At 43.0% G+C, this 22,708-nt stretch overlaps 1 protein-coding gene across 9 annotated transcripts in view; it reads right to left on the bottom strand.

The window, feature by feature from the left end:
• Positions 1 to 22,708, bottom strand: part of Itsn1 (intersectin 1) — a 227,127-nt gene that overhangs the window by 124,859 nt on the left and 79,560 nt on the right. For all 9 annotated transcript variants that reach the window (XM_004654454.2, XM_045150359.1, XM_045150358.1 and 6 more), the window contains exons 5-10: positions 22,392 to 22,552; positions 17,329 to 17,508; positions 15,747 to 15,843; positions 11,939 to 12,039; positions 6,200 to 6,263; positions 848 to 985 (exon numbers count right to left, since the gene is read on the bottom strand). In XM_004654454.2, coding sequence (XP_004654511.2) covers positions 848 to 985; positions 6,200 to 6,263; positions 11,939 to 12,039; positions 15,747 to 15,843; positions 17,329 to 17,508; positions 22,392 to 22,552 — 741 coding nt within the window. The remainder of the gene's footprint in view (positions 1 to 847; positions 986 to 6,199; positions 6,264 to 11,938; positions 12,040 to 15,746; positions 15,844 to 17,328; positions 17,509 to 22,391; positions 22,553 to 22,708) is intronic.

Below are 22,708 nucleotides of genomic sequence, written 5' to 3'. Positions count from 1 at the left end.
GCCTGCTGCTTCCTACCTGTTTATTTTCCTTAGCTTGCTCCTAATACCATACAGGAGTAGACACTGAAGTCTTATGAGAGAAATTCCTATTCCTGTTTCACTCAGGATTCTTGGTGCTTATAAGAACTCCTTTACCTTTGAAAACAGAAGTTGGACCATGTTGGGCGGTTGTGTGTGTACAGTCCACATACTGCTTGGGGTGATGGCCACAGTGGGCTTCTCCTGAATGGACATGTGGGCTTGCAGCATATCTACCAAGTCTATGTTTCAGATCAGGATAATTGTTAACATTTTACCTCTTCAGCGTGTGCTTCACAGCAGTGATCTCTTTGCTTTATATCCCAAACAAACATGCATTCAGATTCTCTTTCACTGTGAACATCTGCTCCTACTATTTCTAGTGAGTGCCAACCATAGTTGGCACAAAAATTAACAACCTTCATATTGTACTTGATTGTTTTTACCATTTAGAATATATAAAACTCTGAAGAAAAGAACAGGACCAGGCTCAACATAGAACTTAGATTAAAAAAGAGTTTTGAATTCATAGATATTTCAATTTCTTGCCAGGACTGCAAACAGCCAAGTTTGGAAAGCACACCAATTCTACCAAGAAGCACATATTGGGCTGGAGAGATGGCTTAGCAGCTAAGGCGCTTGCCTGCAAAACCAAAGGACCAAGGTTCGATTCCTGAGGACTCACGCAAGCCAGAAGTACAAGGTGGCACATGCATCTGGAGTTCATTTGCAGGAGGCCCTCTTGTGCCCATATTCTCTCTCTCCAAAATAAATAAATAAAAATAAGACTTTTTTTTTTTTTTTTAAAAAGGAAAGAAACATAACTTACCTAAACGAAGGTGGAATGTACTCTGGAGGCAGGACAGGGGGCAGTGGTTGGCCGGACATGGCAACATCAATTAGATGCATAGCCAGGATAAATTCTTCTGCTGTGAGTTTGCCATCTTGATCAATGTCAGAAAGATTCCTAGTTCAACAAAAAATTCATGTGATCCAGTTTTATGAAAATGCATGCTTCTTACTATTCACAAGTCATTTACAAGTTCTGTTGCCTTATTCTGATCGTAGGCCAACAGTCTCTGCCTGTGCCAGTTTGTAAAATCAGTACTATTTCAGACAGTTGGAAGGATAAAAGGAGATATTCCAAGAGCTAGAATGTGTTCAACACTCAGCAAAGCTATGTAATGATACTCTTCTTAATCCTTGCAAGACCTTTTAAAAACCTTATGCTCATGCTCTGTGTAATGTTAAAGTGCTGTGTGCTGGACAAGGGGCTGACAAGCTATCAGTAAGGAGTAAGGTAGCAAATGCTTCATGGTCGGTAAGACACAAGACCTGCCATTTCAAATTCTGCCTTTGACAAGTATACATGCACACACACACAAACACACACACACACATGCACAGAGAGGGAGATAAAAATGATTGGGCATGTCTGTACAATAAAACCTTGCCTTCACAAATAGGTACAGGTCAGGTTCCACCCACTGGGCAGACTAGCCACTCCCTAGTCTATGTCTACAATGAAAGGTCTTTCCAGCTCTCAGACAGAGTTAAGGCATGGCTCTCTCCTCCTTCTGGAAATTCAATCTCTACCACCTTTGATGATGAACTGTGACTTCTATTCAACAAGCTCTAGGAGTACACTTGTGTTCAGGAGATGCCAACAAGACAACAGCTATATTAGAAATAGGACTTTGTCAGCTGACAAAAATTCAGGGACTTTCCTTGCCATTCTCAAATTCCTTTGGGTGGCATACATTTCCTCGGAACAAATTAAAGCATGATATCCACAAGGTAAACTTCACCTTTCTAAGAGGCCGACTCTGAGTTCTGGCGAGCGCCCTCACAGCACGGGCGGCAGCCCAGTCAAGACCACCACCCAAGTCCCCACGACTGCCGCCTCAGCTCCCTTCCCGACGCCACCCAGCTGGACACCACAGTACACACCTTCCCACCCCAGCACATTACACGCACCCTTTTTAAACAGAACAGAACCACAAATGGACAGAACTGCCTGCTTGTCCTTATTCTTGAACTTGTCTCCACTGTTAACTACTTCAAGGTATTCAGATTAAAAAGCAGTTGGAAGCCGGGCGTGGTGGCACACACCTTTAAAGCCGGCACTCAAGAGGCAGCGGTAGGAGGATTACTGTGAGTTCGAGGCCACCCTGACACTACATAATGAATTCCAGGTCAGCCTGAGCTAGAGTGAGTGAGACCCTACCTTGAAATGAAAATAAAATAAAACAGAAGGCAGTTGGAATTATATTTTCACCAATTTTTCCTAAAATGGAGCTGAAACTTGTTGAAGTATCTTTAGTATGAAGGGGGAGAACTTTTTTTTTTCTTTTTTGGTTTTTTGAGGTAGGGTCTCACTCTAGCTCAGGCTGACTTGGAATTCAGTATGAAGTCTCAGGGTGGCCTCAAACTCACAGTGATCCTCCTACCTCTGTCTCCTGAGTGCTGAGATTAAAGGCGTGCACCACCACGCCCAGTTGAGAATATAACATTTTAATACAGGATAACTCAAATGTCTTGGGAGGCAAGTTACAAATGACAAATTTAAAATAAGCATTTCAATATATTCTAGTATCATGAGAACAACCTAATAAACGGTCAACCACGTTCCACAAATGATACATCTCAGGTTTATGTGTCAGAGGATGGTGGAACACAGCCAGGACTCCAGAGGTCTGAGTGTGTCATAGGCAGAAGGCAATGGTCAGCCGGTCCATGCTGTCGCAGAAGGCGGAATGTCTACAGAGCAGGAGGGACGCGAGGGAAGCCCTGACACACGAGACCTCTGCCACTTGCAAAGAAACCACATCAGCGGCCCTGCACCAACGCTGCAGCTTGTCTGTCAGCAGGGGAGACGCCCCACCTGCTGTCCAGTCAGCCACTAACACATATGACAAAGACACACCATAAACAAACGGTAGAGCCTGCAAACTACAAATCAGCCAGCCAGGCAAGATGTACCCACTGGCGCAACAGTGGCACATAAGCTATGGGATAATCAACTGCTCCTAGACTGGATATGAGGTCCAGTCAATGGAAAGGAATTCGTGCCTGACACTGAAAACCAAGTCAAAAGGCCATGGCTTGGAAGGTCACAGACCCTAGATGGAAGCTTCTACTGTTCTTGGGCTAAATGGAGATATTATGCCCATCAGAAAACCTTCTGAGTATCTATGCTTATCCCCTTTAATCAATGCTGCTCTCACTGTTGGTTGGAGAACATGCTTGATACCGATGACAGCAAATACCACAGGGGCCCATGACCTATCAAATGACGGAAGAGAAAGCAGAGTGCCGGCGCTGGATGAGTTCGCTTCTCTCACGTCCACCATGGCCTCTCACTGCTAGCCAGAAAACCTTCTCTACAGAGATGGCAGCAGGCACCGAGGAGATGCGAAACCCTTCAAAGCAGAGAACAAGAGGCCACTGAGACGCCTAACACTCCCTCCACGGCTCAGGGAACACTGCAGGAGAAGGGGTGGAAAGAATGTAAGCGCCACAGGGTGGGAAGGTGTACTGTGAGGCACTGTCCTCCCACAGGAACTGACTGGTGCACTCATGACTGCACGGTGACTGCTGACACCCTCTGTGAGGAAGGCCCGCAGTGGAATGGGGGTGGGGAGAAGGAACAACAACAACAAAAAACATCATAGAAATGTGGCCAATGTACAATATGTTCGTATGTTAAAGTAGCCATAAAATTATGTTTTAAAAGATGCATACTTATTAAGAAATTACTCTCAAAAAGAGATTGAAAGCTAGGCGTGGAGGCACATGCCTTTAGTCCAGCCACTCAAGAGACTGAGGTAGGAGGGTCACAGTGAGTTCAAGGCCACCTGAGGCTGCACAGTGAGTTCCAGGTCCCACTGGGCTAAAGTGAGACCCTGCCTCAGAAAAAATACAATAAAATAAAAAGAGATCGATTGGTCAATCAATCGTTCTAGTTAGCATTTATATTTTTAATATTTATGTAGATGTATTTATTATTTGTGAGAAAAAGAGGGAGGGAGAAAGGGAGAAACACACACACACACACACAGAGGGGGGGGGGGAGGGAGGGAGGGAGGGAGGAAGGGAGGGAGGGAGGGAGGGAGGGAGGGAGAGAATGGTATGCCAGGACCTGTAAGCTACTACAAATAAACTCTAGATAGATGCACACCACTTTATGCATCTGGCTTTATGTAGGTACAAGGGAACTGAACCTGAACTGGCAGGCTTTGTAAGCAAGTGCCTTTAATCGCATAACTGCTTAGCCATCTCTCCAGCCCCTAGTTAACATTTAGATGTAAGGAAACCTATAGTACTGAGGCAATGTTCACCACATTTATTAAAAGTCATTACAGCTGGGTGTGGTGGCACACACCTTTAATCCCAGCACTTGGGAGACAGAGGTAGGAGGATCGCTGTGAGTTTGAGGCCACCCTGAGACTACATAGTGAATTCCAGGTCAGTCTGAGCTACAGTGAGACCCTACCTCAAAAAACAAACAAAAACAGAGTCATTACAAAAAAGACAGGTGATGGGGGGAGGGAGAGAATTACCATGGGATTTTTTTTTTATATAATCATGGACAATCCTAATAAAAATTTTAAAAAAAAAAAAAAAGACAGGTGAAGCTGGTCGTAGTGACACACACTGTTAATTCCAGGACTTGAGAGGCAGAGGTAGGAGGAGGACTGCCATCAGTTTGAGGGCTCCCTGAGACTACAGGGTGATTTCCAGGTCAGCCTCAGCTACAGTGAGATCCTACTTCAAAAAAACGGGGGGGGGGGGCAGGTACATTATATGCCTCTTGAAGAAGGTATATAGTAAGACCTCTGATGTAGTCTTACCAAAAACAACAGAGGAGAGAGCTCAGTCAATGCAGTGACCGCCATGAAAGCACGAGGAACTGAGTTCAACCTCTCAAGCCCACATTTAAAGGGGCCATGTTTATTGGCATCTGTTATCTAGTATCTGGCAAATAGAAGGCAGAGATGTTACTGCTGGAAGCACGGCACAGACCCCAACAATAAACTACTGGGCCCAAAGTGTCACCAGTGCTGAGACCGAGAAACTTACTCCAGTGGCCTATCATGTCACAGGAAACACAGGGATGGATCAAGTATCACCATCAGGACAATTCATCAGAGTTAGACAATTAAGAAACTAGACGGTAAATGATCTGGCTTGTTTTAGGCAGGCTTTGGGGAAGCAAGTATTGAAAAGGAAAGGAGAACTTAGGGATTGAAAGAGACCTAAAAGATATTTCCATTAAATACTGAATAGATGTTTCCGTGCTTAAAACATTAGCTGATTAATTTGATACGAATAGCTATTTAAAAAGTTTGAGGGGTGGAGGGCTGGAGAGATGGCTTAGCGGTTAAGTGCTTGCCTGTGAAGCCTAAGGACCCCGGTTCGAGGCTCGGTTCCCCAGGTCCCACGTTAGCCAGATGCACAAGGGGGCGCACGCGTCTGGAGTTCGTTTGCAGAGGCTGGAAGCCCTGGCGCGCCCATTCTCTCTCTCTCCCTCTATCTGTCTTTCTCTGTGTGTCTGTCGCTCTCAAATAAATAAATAAATAATATTTAAAAAAAACATTTCTAAAAAAAAAGTTTGAGGGGTGGACAGATGGACCAGTGGTTAAAGGTGCTTGCCTACAAAGCCTGCTGGCCCAATACTCAATTCCCTAGCCACTGAGGCAAAGTTGGATGGGCATTCATTTGTAGTGGCAAGAGATTCTGGAGTGCACACATAGATATGGATACAGATAAATATTTTAGGTGGGCTACTAGTATGATGGTTATGTTTAAAGACGTAAGGCAAAAAAAAAAAAAAAAACAGGTGAAAAGAAATAAGAACATATATTTAACCACTGAGCCACCTCCTCAGCCCCAGTGAAATGATGTAACTGAGACTTGGCTGAAAATTACTGGAAAGGAGGAGGTGAGACCAAGACTGGCTTTGGGCTGACAGTTTTTATGTGTTATGAATTCTTGGCAGTTCACTGTGTTAATCTCTCTTTGTATTGTTTCAAATTAATAGGGCAAAGGAAAAAGCAGCAATCACAACTCATTAAAAATGAAAGTCTACTTTAAATATCACCCTAAATAATGATACTAGTCAAAAGCCCAGGATGGCACACCAGTCTTTACACAAATCCAAGAACATATAATTCCTTACCATATTGACGCCAGCTGAGCCTGTGGTAAACTTGATTGCATAAGAATAGTTCTTGCTTGGGGACCTAAGCAGAAACCACAGAAAAGATGTACAGATGAACATTCCTGTGTAGAAAGACAGGGTGCCGTGCACAGGTGCTGGACAAGCTCATGCTTCATAGTGTGTGCTATAACCCAGGGGCTTTTCAAAAGGGAAGGAACAGAAACCATGGAACATGGCCCATCAATTTATGTTGAGTTAGTTATGAGTGAAGACTGAGTATGTAAAAGATTGAGTTCCATGTTACAACCTGTCCCCTTGACCAGACTGCCCTTTCTCTCTACTGGGTTTTTATACTGGGGATTAAATCACTATAACGTGCATGTTTTCTGTCTCAGCTACCACCAGCTGACACCACCATGACCATCACCACATACATCAAGGGAAGAGACAGGATCTAGAGGAGGGAGAAGCTTGAGATAGCTTCTTTCTAGTCCCTTCATTGCACACACTACTTCCTATTCCACTGAAATGAATAAATAAATAAACCTGGAGTTTCTACTTTTTTGTTGTTGTTTTTGGGTTTTTTTTTGTTAAATAACTTTTTGTTCATTTTTATTTATTTATTTGAGAATGACAGAGAGAAAGAGAGAGAGAGAATGGGCGTGCCACGGCTTCCAGCCACTGCAAACAAATTCCAGCTGCATGCGTCCCCTTGTGCATCTGGTTCACGTAGGTCCTGGGGAATCGAGCCTCGAACAGGGGACCTTAGGCCTCACAGGCAAGCTCTTAACCACTAAGCCAGCTTTCCAACCCTGGTTTTTTTTTTTTTGGTTTTTCGAGGTAGGGTCTCACTCTGGTCCAGGATGACCTGGAATTAACTCTGTAGTCTCAGGGTGGCCTTGAACTCATGGTGATCCTCCTACCTCTGCCTCCCAAGTACTGGGATTAAAGGCATGTGCCACCACACCTGGCTTTCCACTTGTTTTTTTTTTTTTTTTTTTGAAAACCAGCTTTAAATTTCTTAAGGTAATTGTAAATATCTTAATTATTGGCATGAAACTAGCTTTAGAGATCAGACCGAAGCTACCATTGGCGGTTTTGAGTGCTTTCTGGGATTGCCTTTGAAGGAATAGTCCCAGGAAAGTCCACAGACTAAGAAATGGAAAGCTGTGGCAATCATGATGGAAAGATTCTCCTCTCGCATATGACCTTGGCTTTTAGTTATTCCAGTTTTCTAATGTCACCTCAGCAACAAACACTCAATTGGACATGATCCTGCATGGCCAGCTTGGAGGTTATGAACCACAACACTAAAGGACCAGAGCAGGCAGTTTCCTCACAGTAACTTTGATCATTTCCAGGGTCCTTTTGAGGTTGTCACATCTACGATCTGTTGCGTAAGGAACCATAACTTTGAGCTTAGCAAAGTGTTGGCACACGCATTATTGGCACTCAGTGAGTGAGTTACTATTTATTACTATTGACAATATTTTAACAATTATTAGCAGAAAGCTCATATTGGTAATCAATGTAGATACAGATATACAGTATACATTTGCATAGCTTAAAATTCATTTTCTAAACTGAAAATGCTCAGTCTCCAGACCATGAAAAAATACAACCAGCATCCAAGGAGTTCCTCTTGCATCTCTTCTAGGGTTACCTCTTAGTAGGTATAGCCTCACTTCTAGCTTCTTAGTTCGTCATCTGTTAGGTCTGGCTTGTTTTGTTTAATATCCTGCAAGTGGCTGTAGAAATAAATCCTCACTGCTATAAAGTATATCAAAATATAATTATACCACCATTGATTATCCATTCAACTTCGGTGACACTTAGGGTGTACATGTGAATATATTTCTAGAGTATGTGTGTTCTGGAATATCCCAGAATAAGAAAGAATCTCTGCTGATATGACGAAATGAAATGAAGAAAACCCAGTGATATTTTCTTAGATTCTGTAACTGCATTTAGAATGCTGACAATGTTCAAGGAGAATTAACAAAACTTGAATGAATGCTTTCATTTATACTTGTAACAATTCTTTCCATTTCAAAACTATAGGGAAAAAAAGTCAACATTTTGTCTAATTCAATAAAAAAATTACCAATGAACTTGGAGAAGGAGCTTTTCCCCAGACATCAAGAGACATGTGGCATTACAAAACTACTGTAGCTCTCTAAAATGAAGTGATTTGCCTTTGAAATGAGAGAAATAAACTAGAACAAGGGCTGGCAAAAATGATCAGAGGCCATACTTTTGTAAACTGTTTCTCGGAAACATTGGCATTCCTGTCCTTTCAGGATAAACGAGCGGCTTCCACACCGTGACAACAAAGGTGACGCCAGAGAGCAGAGTTCTCACGGTCAGCACACAGCTACATAGGCGAGTCAAGGAATATATGGCTGACAAGCCTAAAATGTTTGCTTTCTCACTCCATATAGACAAGTGTACTGATGCCTGCACTGGGCCAATCACAATTGTCACTTGCCATTCTACTAGTAGATTCTGAGCTATGACTGTTCAGAACTTCCCCATGGGAACTCATGTATGTAACAGATTACTTTTGGGATGTTAGGTTATAGAAAAATTATGGAAGGCGAATTATATGGAATTAATATTTTATGACAAATAATGACCAAGACATTAGCTTTCCTAATCAATAGGCAAATAATCAAATAGCACTTTCCCTGTTCAGAACACAGTAATGTGTTAAGTTATCTGTGAGAAGAAGGGCTAGCATGAAGAAGATCACAGACATTCTACCATAGCTCATAAAACCTTACAGAACTGACGCTCTTTTGAAAAGGATGCGATAACACATTTATCAACATCAAATTGTGAGAGAAGAAAGGAGTGTATGTCTAAGTAGGTATATCAGTTAAGTCACATGGGCAATCACAGGGTAAATAATGCCATGGCGACATTAACGACGTTCCCAAACTGGGAGAGCTATATCCCCGTATCAGAGATCACTTTAGTCTACTGGACCAACCAATGCATTCTCATGCCCGCAACACGCTCTTAGAGATGGAGCCAGAACTCAGAAGGATATAACAACACAGTCGTACAGTAATCAGGAACTCCTTTGGGAACGGACAGTGCAGATTAACCACAAGCACATGGAGCTATAGTGTAGTCAGCTAGGCAGTTCTTGGAAAGCCAACAATGAAAGCACGTGTAAACACAAGTGAGTGAGAGTCGCAGTACATAGATAGCTGAGATTCTCAAGTCGTAGTAAAACAATGACCTGCAACTCTTGCTTAACTGGGGTTTAAATGCAAGGCTGACACTACTACAAAACTGAAGACTATTGTACTGAATTAAGAAGTTGTAATTACGTGTTTTTATGAAAATGCTTTTCAGTGCCTCGAAAATAAGAATGAACAAAAAATAAAACTGAGAAAAAAGAACAGAGATCAGGAAATTAGATATTATATGTAACTTATAATATATAAATTATACACTAAAATTGGTTATTTTCCTTTGGCCTCTTGACACACTAGGATCTTTGTTCAACATTCTGGATATTCCTTTTATCCCTTAGCTTTTAGATTCTGAGTGTATATAATTATTTTCACAGTGGTGATGAGTACCATTGTCCTTTCATTTTATCTGCCTCAGATCATCAGCTATGCTTCCACTACGAGGAAACACTCCTAAGTACAAAAGGGAAAATAATTTTATTTATTGCCACCTGATATGACAGCACAAAGGTCTGGTATGAAAATAAAATTTATACCCTAAATTATTGCTGGAAGCAAGTGGAATATTTCAAATATTGCTTTTTGTCTTATATACATAGTATTTACATATATTCAAATGCCTGGTTCATTAACTTTCATATAGTGCATTTATCATTCATAAAATTACAAACTACCAGGCTGAAGATATGGCTTAGCAGTTAAGTTGCTTGCTTGCAAAGCCAAGGGACCTAGGTTCAATTCCTCAGTACCCATGTAAAGTCAGATGCACAAGGTGGCACATGCATCTGGGGTTCGTTTACATTATCTAGAGGCCCTGGTGTTCCTATTCTCTCTCTTCCCCCCAAATTTATTAATTTAAAAAATTACACACTACCCATGAAAGAATTTCTAAATCAGTATTGCATTTGAGCACAACCTTATAATTAGCTCACAACAAGTATCAATAATATTTTCAAGAAATATTTTCAGATTCAATGGCAATGTCCTTCTAGGTGTGTAGAGGACAGGTGTTGAACATACCACAGCAAACAGGACTTGACACTACTGTGGACAGTCAAGCGTTGACCTGTGATCTGTGTTGGTGGTGGAACTCAGAACCCTGCACGCGCTAGGCAAGCGGTGGTCTAGTGAGCTACACGCTCAGCTGCTACGGGCTTGCTCCAGGATGTGCCAGCAAACAGGGTAATAAAAACAATGAAAACAGCGTGCTGGAGGAAGGGTTATGGCTGAAAAACTGCGAAAATGTTTTATGTAATATATACACAAACTAGTTTGCCCAGGCCAACCCAGAAATATTAATCCATAATTTCCCATTTATTTAAAGATATATTTTCTTTCCTTTCCAATGACTTGGTTATTGTTTGCATGTATGCATGCATGTAAGCATGTACCATTCACTGTTTTTTTGTTTGTTTGTTTTTTGCTTTTGAGACAGTCTCTCTTATTGGCCTGAAGCTTGGCAACTAGCCTACAGTGGCTAGCCAGTGAGCACCAGGGATTCTCCTGTCTGCCTCCCCAGTGCTGGGATAACAGACCTAATCTGGGGCTTCCAAATGTGAGTAAAGCACTTTACTGACTGTACTGAGTTACTTTAGGTTTTAAGTACTTAACCCTTCATGAAATGTTCTGAAATATATCCTAAAATATTTCTCTAGCACCTTTTAATATGGTAACAAAATCATATTTTTAAAAATATATTTTGTTAATTTATTTGAGAGACAGAAAGAGGCAGAGAGAAAGAAAGGGAGAGAATGGATACACCAGGGCCTCCAGCCACTGCAGACGAACTCTAGATGCACACGCCCCCTTGTGCATCTGGCTTACATGGGTCCTGAAGAGTTGAACCAGGATCTTTTGGCTTAGCAGGCAAATGCCTTAACCTCTAAGCCATCTCTCCAGCCCCAGAATCGTATTTAAAAAAAAAAAAAATCACTGACATCACATGAATTAACTCTGGTCTCTCAAAGATGAAAAAAAATGAGCCGGGAGTGGTGGCATACACCTTTAATCCCAGCACTCGGGAGGCAAAGGTAGGAGAATCACTGTGAGTTCAAGGTCCTCTGAGACTACATAGTGAATTGCAGGTCAGCCTGGGCTAGAGTGAGACCCTACCTCAAAAAAACCGAAAACAGATAAAGAAATGAGACACAAAGAAGCCCCAGCAAGTCAGTGGCAGAGACATGTTGCCTAACCAGTTACCTTTCACCTCCCCCCCGCAGCTTCAAGTCCATCTGCGAAGGTGGACTTCAGAACCTGATGCTACTCTGCTCACAGCACTGATTCTCTGCTGGTGCCTAGTTTTCCATCAGCTGCTTTAAGGTGCAGGGGAATGCCTGGACTATGTTCCGTTTAGACAGCAGGCCATGGGGCAAAGGCCAGAGGCAGAGAGGAATAGGGCAACTCTTGCTGGAGTTATCAGTAGCTGAGAACCCAAGATAACACAAAGAAAACAGAAAAAGACATTTGGAAAATATCTTTGATCTACTAACTAGAAATCCGTCTGTATTTAGAACAAAGATCATATTTCACTGCATTGATTTTAATCTGTAAATACCTGTTAAGTGTCCACTCATGGTTTTGTCATTGCTGTTGAACAACTGCCTGTATTTCAGCCTTGATGACTGGGGCACAGCCCACTCTGCCGCAGGAGAGGCACTATGGGGAGAAGAGGAGGAGAGAAGAGTAAGAACAGGTAAGGAACCTGAGTTCCTTAATAACTTGTCTAAATATCTAGCTTTAACTTTGTCGCTGGTGATCACTCAGAGCCTTGTGGGCACACACATGCTCTACTGAGCCACACTCCTAGCCCTTCCCCATTGTTTAGGACATGAAAAACTCCCCCCCACCCCCCGAGGTAGAGTTGCACTCTCTAGCACAGGCTGACCTGGAATTCACTATGTAGTCTCAGGGTGGCCTTGAACTCACAGCGATCCTCCTACCTCTGCCTCCCGAGTGCTGGGATTAAAGGCATGTGCTACTACGCCTGGCTCAAAAACATTTTCTTTTTAAGAATAGGTAAGTTAGGATTGGAGAGATGGCTTAGCAGTTAAGGCACCTGCCTGTGAAACCTAAAGACCCAGGCTCAATTCCCCAGTACGTGTGTAAGCCAGATGCACAAAGTGGCGCATGCATCTGGAGTTTGTTTCGGTGGTTGGGAGCCCTGGTGCGCCTTTCCTCTCTTGATCTGTCTCCCTCTCTCTGACATACAAATAAATAAAAGTAGGTTAAATAAATTACTGTTCCAGAAATAAGGAAAAACAACAGACCATGTCACTGTTTCATATTCTATATGTAATTTAAAGTTCTCGAGTGTGTACAAAATCTCTCCTTTGGCCACAAGCAGTGCTAATGATGAAGTGCTTTTGAAAGGTACTCTCCACAAATATTTACCTTTCTCTAAAACAATACAGGGGCCCATTTCTTAAAAACCTGAAACACTGCCTCTTGGGAGGCTTAAATTCCCAGCAAACGGAAAGTGTTCCAGAGAGGAAACAGGATATGTCCAGGGCACCGCCAATCGGCAGAGCGGTACTGGACGGAGCTCCCCTTTCTTGTCAGTGATCCAACACAGATGCCTACTTGCTACTGTGCCACAATCCGACCCGAGGAAACCCCAGCTCACAGTCAGTCTGGTCAAGACACTCCTGGCAATCCCTTCCTCAGACGCATGGCCCACAAGTGTCAGATTGGCAGAGATGGTTTCTAAGAGTCCAGTGTTCCAGTCAAGTAATTTAAACACGATGGTTGAGCGGACAGAAAAAAATGGCATTCTGGTTCCAGGCAGATGACAGGTGTGCATTTTCCTTCGTTCTTACAGGAACATCCAGTTCCCATATACCAAAACTAAACTTACACATACATTTAGTCACCACTGACATGTGGTATCTATGTTCTAATATTTCCTAAACAAAATCTGTAAAGGCGCAGAAGCAGGTACGAAACGTCTGAAAAGTAACTATATAAATTCATCAACTCGTATGGATTTCTTAATGAAAACACTTACCATGATCTAGTCCACTGTGAGCACGTCTGCAACAACTCTCTCATCTTAACTAATGTTTTCCTGCTCCGCTTCCTGCCTATGTGCTGAGACACTATCTTACTCCTGCACCGCACGGATGAAGGGTGTTGCACACAGAAGTCTTCCTAGATAACACGTGTCAAGTCATGGCCCTCTGCCAAATTCCTGAGAATTTAAGTGGACTGAAAACTCAGTAATATGTTACCTATAAGTTAGATACCACCATCACAAAAACTTGAAACTTTCAGCTACTGAAAAGATAACTACTAACATGCAAAATCCACTTATCTTACAGCATTAGGTTTGTTAACACTCATCCACATGTTACAAGTCAACTTTAAGGCAGAATCCAAAATCCCCTGTGAAGAGTTAGAGAAAACACAGAACCTCAGCAGGTCCAGGGGAGCTTAAATCTCAGCCCTGTCATTTACTATGCTGTAAGTTACGGGCATGGAAAGTGACTTCTCCAGGTCCAGTTGCTCATTCACAGTATTTACTGCGCAGGTTTAAGTGGGATCAGTAAGGTGCCTGGCAAAGCAGATGCTCAGTAAGGGCTGCAAGAGTACAATCCTAAGTAAGCACACGAACTTGTACATGTTTGCTTTTCTTGAGGAAAGATCTCATGCTAGCCCAGGCTGACCTGGATGTCATTCAGTAGTTCTAGGCTGGCCTAGAACTCACAAAGATCCTCCTACTTCTGCCTCCCCAGGGCTGGGTGGGATTAAAGTTGTGTAGCACTATGCCGGCTTAAAGTTTTGTTTTTTTAAGAGAAAATCTGTACAAATAGGAAGGAACACATGCCTTAAAGTCAGAAAGAACTGAGTGCACCTCTGGGCGTTGTTACTTATGCATAACACTATACTGGGTGAGTTATTGTCTCTGAGCTGGTCTTCATCTATACTGGGTGAGGTATTGCCTCTGAGCTGGTCTTCATCTATAGCAGAGGAAATGTGACAGACATAAAGTGAGGATGGAGGGGGGAGGGGACATGAAGTTTTTGGCACTAAGTTTGTCAGTTTATAGATTTTCTTTAAATCATTTTAAAGTAAAGCATTATTGAATTATATTCAACATGTTCACTTTAAAGAAAAATGACTCCATTCACTTTAAAAGAAACTTCTGGCTGGATGTGGTGGCTCATGGCTGTAACCCCAGGCTAAAGTTCCAGGTTAGCCTAGGCTACAAAGTGAAGATCTGTCCGCCGCCGCCACCAAAAAAAATCTGAAATCACCATATCATCTTAGAGTGGTATAGCAGAATGCAAAGGGGGAACTACAAAGTAAGAAAAAAATATGAAAGATAAAATGAAACCATGATTGATCAAAACATAAGCAATAAGGTCATAAAAGTTTTCTTAAAATTGAGCTACATGTTTGATGAATATGAACTCTTCATTAATCTAAATGACTCATTTTATAAAAATTGGTCTTGGGCTGAAGCGATGGCTTGGCAGTTAAAGTGCTTGCCTCTGAAGCTTAAGGAACTAGGATCAATTCTCCACTACCCACATAAGCCAGATAGATGCACAAACAAGTGGAGCATGTGTCTGGGGTTCATTTGCAGTGGCTAGAAGCCCTGGCCATACTCTCTCTCAACCTGCCTCTTTCTCTCTTTCTCTCCCTCTTTCAAATAAACAAACAAACAAATAAATAAATAAATAATTTTTTCTCGAGGAGGTCTCACTCTAGCCCAGGCTGACCTGTATTTCACTATGTAGTCTCAGGGTGGCCTTGAACTCATGGCAATACTCCTACCTCTGCCTCCCAAGTGCTGGAATTAAAGGCGTATGCCACCACGCCCGGCTTAAAATATTTTTTAAAATTTGGTCTTTAATAGTTAATACTAATTAGCCAGACATTCCATGAGATACTAAGAGGCAAAAGTGAAACTAAGACCAACTGTGGCCTGAATCTTCATATAAAAAAGTCATAAACTTTTAAATGACTAATACAAGACAATTTGCTTTCCTCTCCCCCCACCCTCACAATTATTCTTTTCTTCCTCTATTCTGTTTTCCTTTTCTTTTTGGTGCTGGTGATGAAAATAAGGGCCTTCCACACGCTCATTGACTGTTCTACCATTACTGAGCAGTACTCCAGCCTCTACCGCATGACTGTTTTCCCTTGAAATATACAGGACAGCTTTAAGAGATGCCACGCCCCTGATTTCTGCCATCTTGGCAACAATAAATGATAAATCTGAGTAACATTACCAAGAATTTTAAAAATCATTAGCATTCTATGTAAGTATAAACAAAAGAAGAACACAATTCATTTTCAAATGTGTATTTGCATCAGATAATGGCTTTAATTAAACATCCCATTAAAAAAGGCAGGCTTACCTGGCTACATCAAATGATTGTGCCTTCTGTAACTTAGTATTTAATTGTGACCCTGGACCAGATCTGCTGAAGGAAGAACTCTTTGGCAATGTGGCTGCTGTAAAAATCAGATGTTGAATAAACTTAATTATATAAGAAAATTTTTCCCTATTCACAAAAATAACATAAAATCTGAAGCAGAAATAATTCCTCCTTTCTTCAGCTTGGATTCAGGAACAATTCCCCTTCTGTTTTCTTACGTTCTTGCCAAAAACATATCCAGAGTTACTTGTTCGGTCAAGATTCACCTTATTGAGGAGTAATGCTGACATCTTTAAAATTGTATTCTTCGTCAAATATTTAGTATCACATTTTATAGGACCTGTGCCCATAGTTAAATATATAGGGCAGCATTTTCTTTCCATCCAAGATGAGTATTGACTCCAGGTATAGGAGCCAAGAAGTCACAGGCTACCAAGTATGGGCCAGATAGCAAGCCATGCGAGGGAGGGACAGTTTTTGTGCCTGGATCTCATTTGACAGGACTAGCTGTGTGCCACAGAAGCATTCAGAACCCTACCCACGCCCCTGACCCTCACCTTTGCCTGCTGTTCTGCAACACTGGCCTTAGCCACAAAGAAAACAAGACACAGAGCCTGGGGCAGTCATGCCTCTGGAGCTACCACTGCCTGCTTCTTCCAGCCGCTATATGCCTGAGCTCAGTCACACGTGACAAACTGCATGTGGCAAGAAGGTCTAAATCAAAGAGATTCACGAAATTCTTTGGCTGTAACTCAAGAGATATGACCTGAATAGTAAATTTAGGGCACCACAGGCACAGAAATGATGTTACAAATTTAATGCTAAAAATTAAGCTCTCGTAACCATTAGATTTCTGTACTTATACCCAAATGGCTTCTGAAAAATTTCCATATGGATATGAATTCATTATGATGTTAGACTAACGCTAGCTACATCTACAGCTGATGCTTTCTTAATTAAAGGAAGAGACTTTGAATAAAGTCTCAAAACAAAATTAACTAAACCAAGAACTCAACGACATCCTTTCCTTCAATTAAGCAAGCACGTAATACTGTGAGCTTACATTTAGTCATTCAGTTGCCTTCCTTCCCATTCTGTCAAATTCATTCATCCCCTTAAAAATACACAATGCTCACTTTTTCTCTCCACATAATTCTATTCACAGAGGGCTGGATAGCTACTTAGCAATTCACAAGAGCAAAGAAAAGTAGTAAATGATACATGAAATATAAAATGTTCAATACTGTCCAACCTCTGTGGTTCTTATCAAGCTCTTGTAAGAAATCAGGCTCCTGGCTTTCACTGTTGAGTGCACCTTTGTTCACAGAGTGGCCAGAGGTCTAAATTCCATTACTTTCCCTTTTTACCCTTAGCATTTGCCATTTAATCAACTGAGGGGGAAAATGAGAAGTCAACTAGAAAAAAAATAAATAAATAAAAGGTATCTTCCTCTGGAACAAAATAGCACTTAAATATAATTAGAAAAGGACAAAAGAACTAAAGAAAGAGCAGCACAATTGAAGCTGTAGGAAGAAAAGGTCTGGCTCATCAGGTCACATACCAGGATGGGCAAATGCAGGCAGAGGCTGGATGACCGGGGGAGCCCCGTTAGCCAGGGGAGGCACTGCTGCGGGAGGGACAGAAGATACCAAGGGTGGAGACATTCCAACAACTGGGATGGATCCCATTGGCACTGGAGCGACAGCTGTGAGTGCTGGCATGCTGGCAAGACCTCCTATACCTAGGAAGAAAGAAGAGCACCGCGTTTCAACGTTTGGTGACAACCCGCTACCGCATAAAGAGTGCAGTGCACCCCCACTTAAAACGCGTGCAAGGGCTGGAGAGATGGCTTAGCGGTTAAGCGCTTGCCTGTGAAGCCTAAGGACCCCGGTTCGAGGCTCGCTTCCCCAGGTCCCACGTTAGCCAGATGCACAAGGGGGCGCACGCGTCTGGGGTTCGTTTGCAGAGGCTGGAAGCCCTGGCGCGCCCATTCTCTCTCTCTCTCCCTCTATCTGTCTTTCTCTCTGTCGCTCTCAAATAAATAAATAAAAAATGAACAACAACAACAACAAAAAACGTGTGCAAGGGGTGCGGGCCCACAAGGAGGCAGGAAGGTCAAGAGTTCAAGCCGTCCTTGGGTACCTAGCGAGTTCAAGACCCACCAGGGACACATGAGGTTCTGTACCAAACATGCACACAAGCACGCACACACATATGATTACAGGGCTGAGGGTTACAGCTCAGTTTTGAAGTCTTTACCCGGAATACACAAGGTACTGGGTTCAATACCCACTTCAACAACAATTCTTCTAATTTTAATCAAACAGATCAGTTCAGGCAAACAATTTTCAAAAATGTAACAATTTCAGTCAAGGACCACATGAAAAGGACTCTAGACCAAACCTGAAGAGGGACTTGCCAATAAATGAAGAAATATTGGAACTCAAGCACACATTTCCTGTTGTTTTTCTTTTCTGCCTCAACTTCAACACTTTTTTCTTTTTCCCATAGGATCCTATCCCAAACTCTTGGTATAGCACACAGCTGGAGACGTCAGGGAACTACAGCAAACTTGGGCCCACCTGTATCTCAAGTGCACAACCTCAAACAAAAATGCAGGGCTGGAGAAATAGCTTAGTGGTGAAGGCACTTGCCTGTGAAGCTTAAGAACCCAGGTTCAACTCCCCCAGTATCCACGTAAACCACATGGCACAAAGTAGTGCATGTATCTGCAGTGGCTAGAGGCCCTGGTGTGCCCACTCTCTCTATCTGCCTCTCCCTTCTGTCTTGCCCAAATAAATAAATAAATAAATATTTAAAAAAAAAAAAAAGAATGCAGAGCCAGGCATAGTGGTGCAAGCCTTTAATCCCAGCACCTGGGAGACAGAGGTAGGAGGATCCCCGTGAGTTCAAGGCCATCCTGAGACTACAGAGTGAATTCCAGGTCAGCCTGGGCCAGAGTGAGATCCTACCTTAAGAAAAAAAAAAAAAGAAGAAGAAGGGCTGGAGAGATGACCTAATGGTTAAGGCGCATGCTTGCAAGTCTAAGAACCCTGGTTCAATTCTCCAGGTCCCACATAAGCCAGATGACATGGTGGCACATGCATCTGGAGTTTTTTTTCAGTGGCCTGGTACACCAATTCTATCTTTTTCCCTCCCCCCCCCCCGTCTCTAATAAACAAACAAACAAATCTTTAAAAAAGAAGCAGCAGGGCTGGAGAGATGGCTTAGCGGTTAAGCGCTTGCCTGTGAAGCCTAAGGACCCCGGTTCGAGGCTCGGTTCTCCAGGTCCCACGTTAGCCAGATGCACAAGGGGGGGCACGCGTCTGGAGTTCATTTGCAGAGGCTGGAAGCCCTGGCGTGCCCATTCTCTCTCTCTCCCTCTATCTGTCTTTCTCTCTGTGTCTGTCACTCTCAAATAAATAAATAAATAAAATTTAAAAAAAAAAATAAAAAAGCAGCAGCAGAAGAATGCATGTTCCCTGACCATGAGCACACCTTCAGGCTGACAGACCACGACCCTACCTGCCCATGCGCTGCTCAGATCGTCATCTGGACAGACAAAGCTGGCAGCACAGGGACAGACCCCATCCCAAAGCACAGAAACACAGAGCAGGCCTCCGGTCCACACAACCTGTCTCATGCTGGCCACGCTGAAGGAATGGGGAAGATAAAGATGGCAGGAAAGAAGGCCACAGACCGGCTTCATGTCCCTGCTGTTCACACAGCTTTGTAGGCAATGAACAACTCTAACATAGAGCACTGCCACCAAGCAGTCTGACACGAATCAAATTTTCTTTCTCTTGTGAGCAACATATTTTCACATGCTTTTTTTTTTTCCCCCGAGGTAGAGCCTCACTCTAGCCCAGGTTGACATGGAATTCTCAAGGTGGCCTCTCAAACTCATAGTGATCCTCCTACCTTGGCCTCCCAAGTACAGGAATTAAAGGCATGCACCACCACATCCCCAAACATGTGTGTGTGTGTGTATGTATGCATGTGTATATGTATATATATACATAAACTAGGATGTATCTTAGTATTGGTCTTTTTAGAATGATAGTCTCAAGCACATAATACTCTCTTTCAAATCTTTCATTTCAAGAGAATTGTTTTGAATTCTTTTTATGACTTGATTTGTTCCACAGATGCATTTTTCTCCAGGGATTCCTGACTCTATGCTCAACATTCTTTGCTCTCAAGATCTGTCAGTTTCTCAACTATTCATATTTATGTTATCATTTTCTTCTAATTTAAAATAATTCCTGTTTGCATTAATTTCTCTTGCAAACGGGATCTCTTAAGTTGCTTCTAGATTAGTCTCTATTTCTCAAAGTAAATTACTCCTTCTTGGCTGAGTTCTGCCATCTCATGTCTGAAGCGTTATTTAAGTTCCGGGTTTAGGCTGTCCTCTGATGTCTTTCATTATACTCAGCACCTCTGGCCTGTCATGAAGGAGCGGGCTACCAGAGTGCTCTCACTGGCCATGGGGATGTAATGCAGCGAAATATTCATTTTCTTTAAAAACAACTTTGTGTGGGGTTTGACCTTGCTTAAGTCATTCTGGTGTTTATTTGTGGGTGAGCTTGGCTTCCCAGGACTTCCGGTCTCTGTCCTCCCCCACTGTTGGCTCTATTTCTCTTCCTTTGACTCTGTGTCCCTTTGTCTGTCGAAACTGTTTCTCTCTGCTTTACTCTTCAACGTGTGTTGATCGTAACGTCCTCCTGTTGCCTTCTCTTATCTCCCATTCCCCTTCCACTGAGCCCTTTCTTCTACCCAACTAGACCCTCGTCTACTACTTTTCTATTTGTTTTGCTCTCCACCACCATCCATGATGGAATGCGGACGGGCCCAGTATTGTGCTGGTCGTATGCAGGTAACGGCAGCTGCTGTGAGGTCATGAATGAAACAGCAACTTCAGATCTCCAGAGCAGCATTCCAAAGCACGCCTCCCCATCCTGTCTCGTACATTCTTTCTGCCCCCTCGTCTGCACTGTTCCCTGAGTCTAGGAGGGGGTGCTGCAGATATCTCATTTATGGCTAAACACTCAACAGTCACTTGTTCTCAGGCACGTTAACAAATTTTGAGTCTCTTCAATAGTTGTTGCCTACTATTCTCTTACCAAAAGAGAAAGCAGAACTAATTTATTAGCATAAACATAAATATTTAGAGGGCAGCTTGATGGGCAAAACATACCCATTCAATCAAACAGCCGCAGTAATTTCTTTCCTAGGGCCTATGATTTCCCCAACCACAGGCTTCTGACCAAGCATATTCCTTCCTGTGGAGTGGGCCTCAAAGCCAATCATAGAGCAGTTGGATAACACATAACAGTGATGCCACTATTGCACAACTGGACACATATTGTCTGACTGGTCAGTTGTATGGTTCACAGTGTCTACTGCTGGATAAGACTGATGATGACTTTTCTCCCCAAGAAGCCTGTGGTGGTTTGATTCAGGGGTCCCCCATAAACATAGGTGTGCTAATTGCTAGATTCCCAGCTGTTGATCAAGATTTGGGAGTTAACGCCTCCTGGAGGCAGTGTATTGTTGGGAGAGGGCTTATGGGTGTTATAGCCAGTTTCCCCTTGCCAGTGTTTGGCACACTCTCCTGTTGCTATTGTCCACCTTATGTTGGCCAGGGGGTGATGTCCACCCTCCGCTCAAGCCATCATTTCCCCCTGCCATCGTGGAGCTTCCCCTCAAGCCTATAAGCCAAAATAAACCTTTTTTTCCCTGCAAGCTGCTCTTGGCTGGGTGGTTTCTACCAGCAATGTGGACCTGAGTGCGACAAAGCACATACAGTACTCTCCAGCACTGCTCAATTTGGCTGCATCCATTTTATCTCAGTATGGGCCCTGGCACAAGAAGAAAGCCTTGATGGGCTAAGGTTTTGGTTTGTTGCTTTGTTTAGGGTTTTTGAGGTCTTAAGGATAAAATGTAACTCATCACATATGCCAGGCAAGCTATGCCCCCAACCAAATGAGTCAGCTGTGAGTCTGAGTTCACAGACATGGCTCAGCTCCAGATCACCAGGCCTTCTCAGGCAGGCCCTTGTTCACACAGTCGTGCAGAGAGCACAGTGCCTCCGCTCAGCTGCTCTTCTCAGCCTGGCTGACTGAACCTGCATGGGAGTGTCAGTTCTCCTCTTCTCAATTACACCAGAGACCAGAATTTGTTCCTTTCTTCCTCCAGCACTTGTATAGATTTATGGACTTCTCATGGTGGTTTGAATTAAATGTCTCCTACAGGTTCATGTGCTTTCAATATTTAGTCCCCAGCTGATGGTACCTTCGGAAAATGATGGTATCTCTGGGAGGTGGAGCCTCACCAGAGGTGGTGAGTGACTGGAGGTGGACCCTGAGTTTTATTAGCCTCGTCCACTGGATCTTCAGCACTCACACTCCTCAGTCCTAGTACTGTGGACATGGAAAGGTTGACCAGCTACCTGTTTTGTACTATCCTATCCTGCCCTGCACAAACCATAAGTTTTTAGATATAATTGCCCCTCCCCACCCCCAGAATTTCATAATGCATAATCTCATGGGGGGTAAGAAGGGGGAAATGTCTATTTCTATAATTTGTACCGAAACTTAGGAAACAATTTACTTCCAGACTTACCAAACGCTGGTGCACTAGAAATAGCCACTGGTTGCTGTTTCATGACAGGGGGAAGTACAGAGGGGAGCTGATATCCTTGTAGCTTCAGTTTGATAAGCTTCATAGCTATGGAGAACTCCACTTGGTCCATTCTTCCATCATTATTCATGTCAGCTAGAGCCCTGCAAACCAACAGCACAGACTCAGAACAACAGAGACTATAAAAGAGCCTTTCTCTACCTCAAGCACAAGCACAAAAACAAGTAACTGGCTCCCTACCTCTGGAGAGAAGAAAACAAACTGAAACATCTTGACCAGGCTCTAGGGGGAAAATCATA

This window comes from Jaculus jaculus, chromosome 5, assembly GCF_020740685.1.
Source record: "Jaculus jaculus isolate mJacJac1 chromosome 5, mJacJac1.mat.Y.cur, whole genome shotgun sequence".
NCBI classification, from domain to species: Eukaryota; Metazoa; Chordata; class Mammalia; order Rodentia; family Dipodidae; genus Jaculus; species Jaculus jaculus.
Note: the sequence above shows the minus strand (reverse complement) of the source record. Positions and strands in the feature narration are given on the sequence as shown.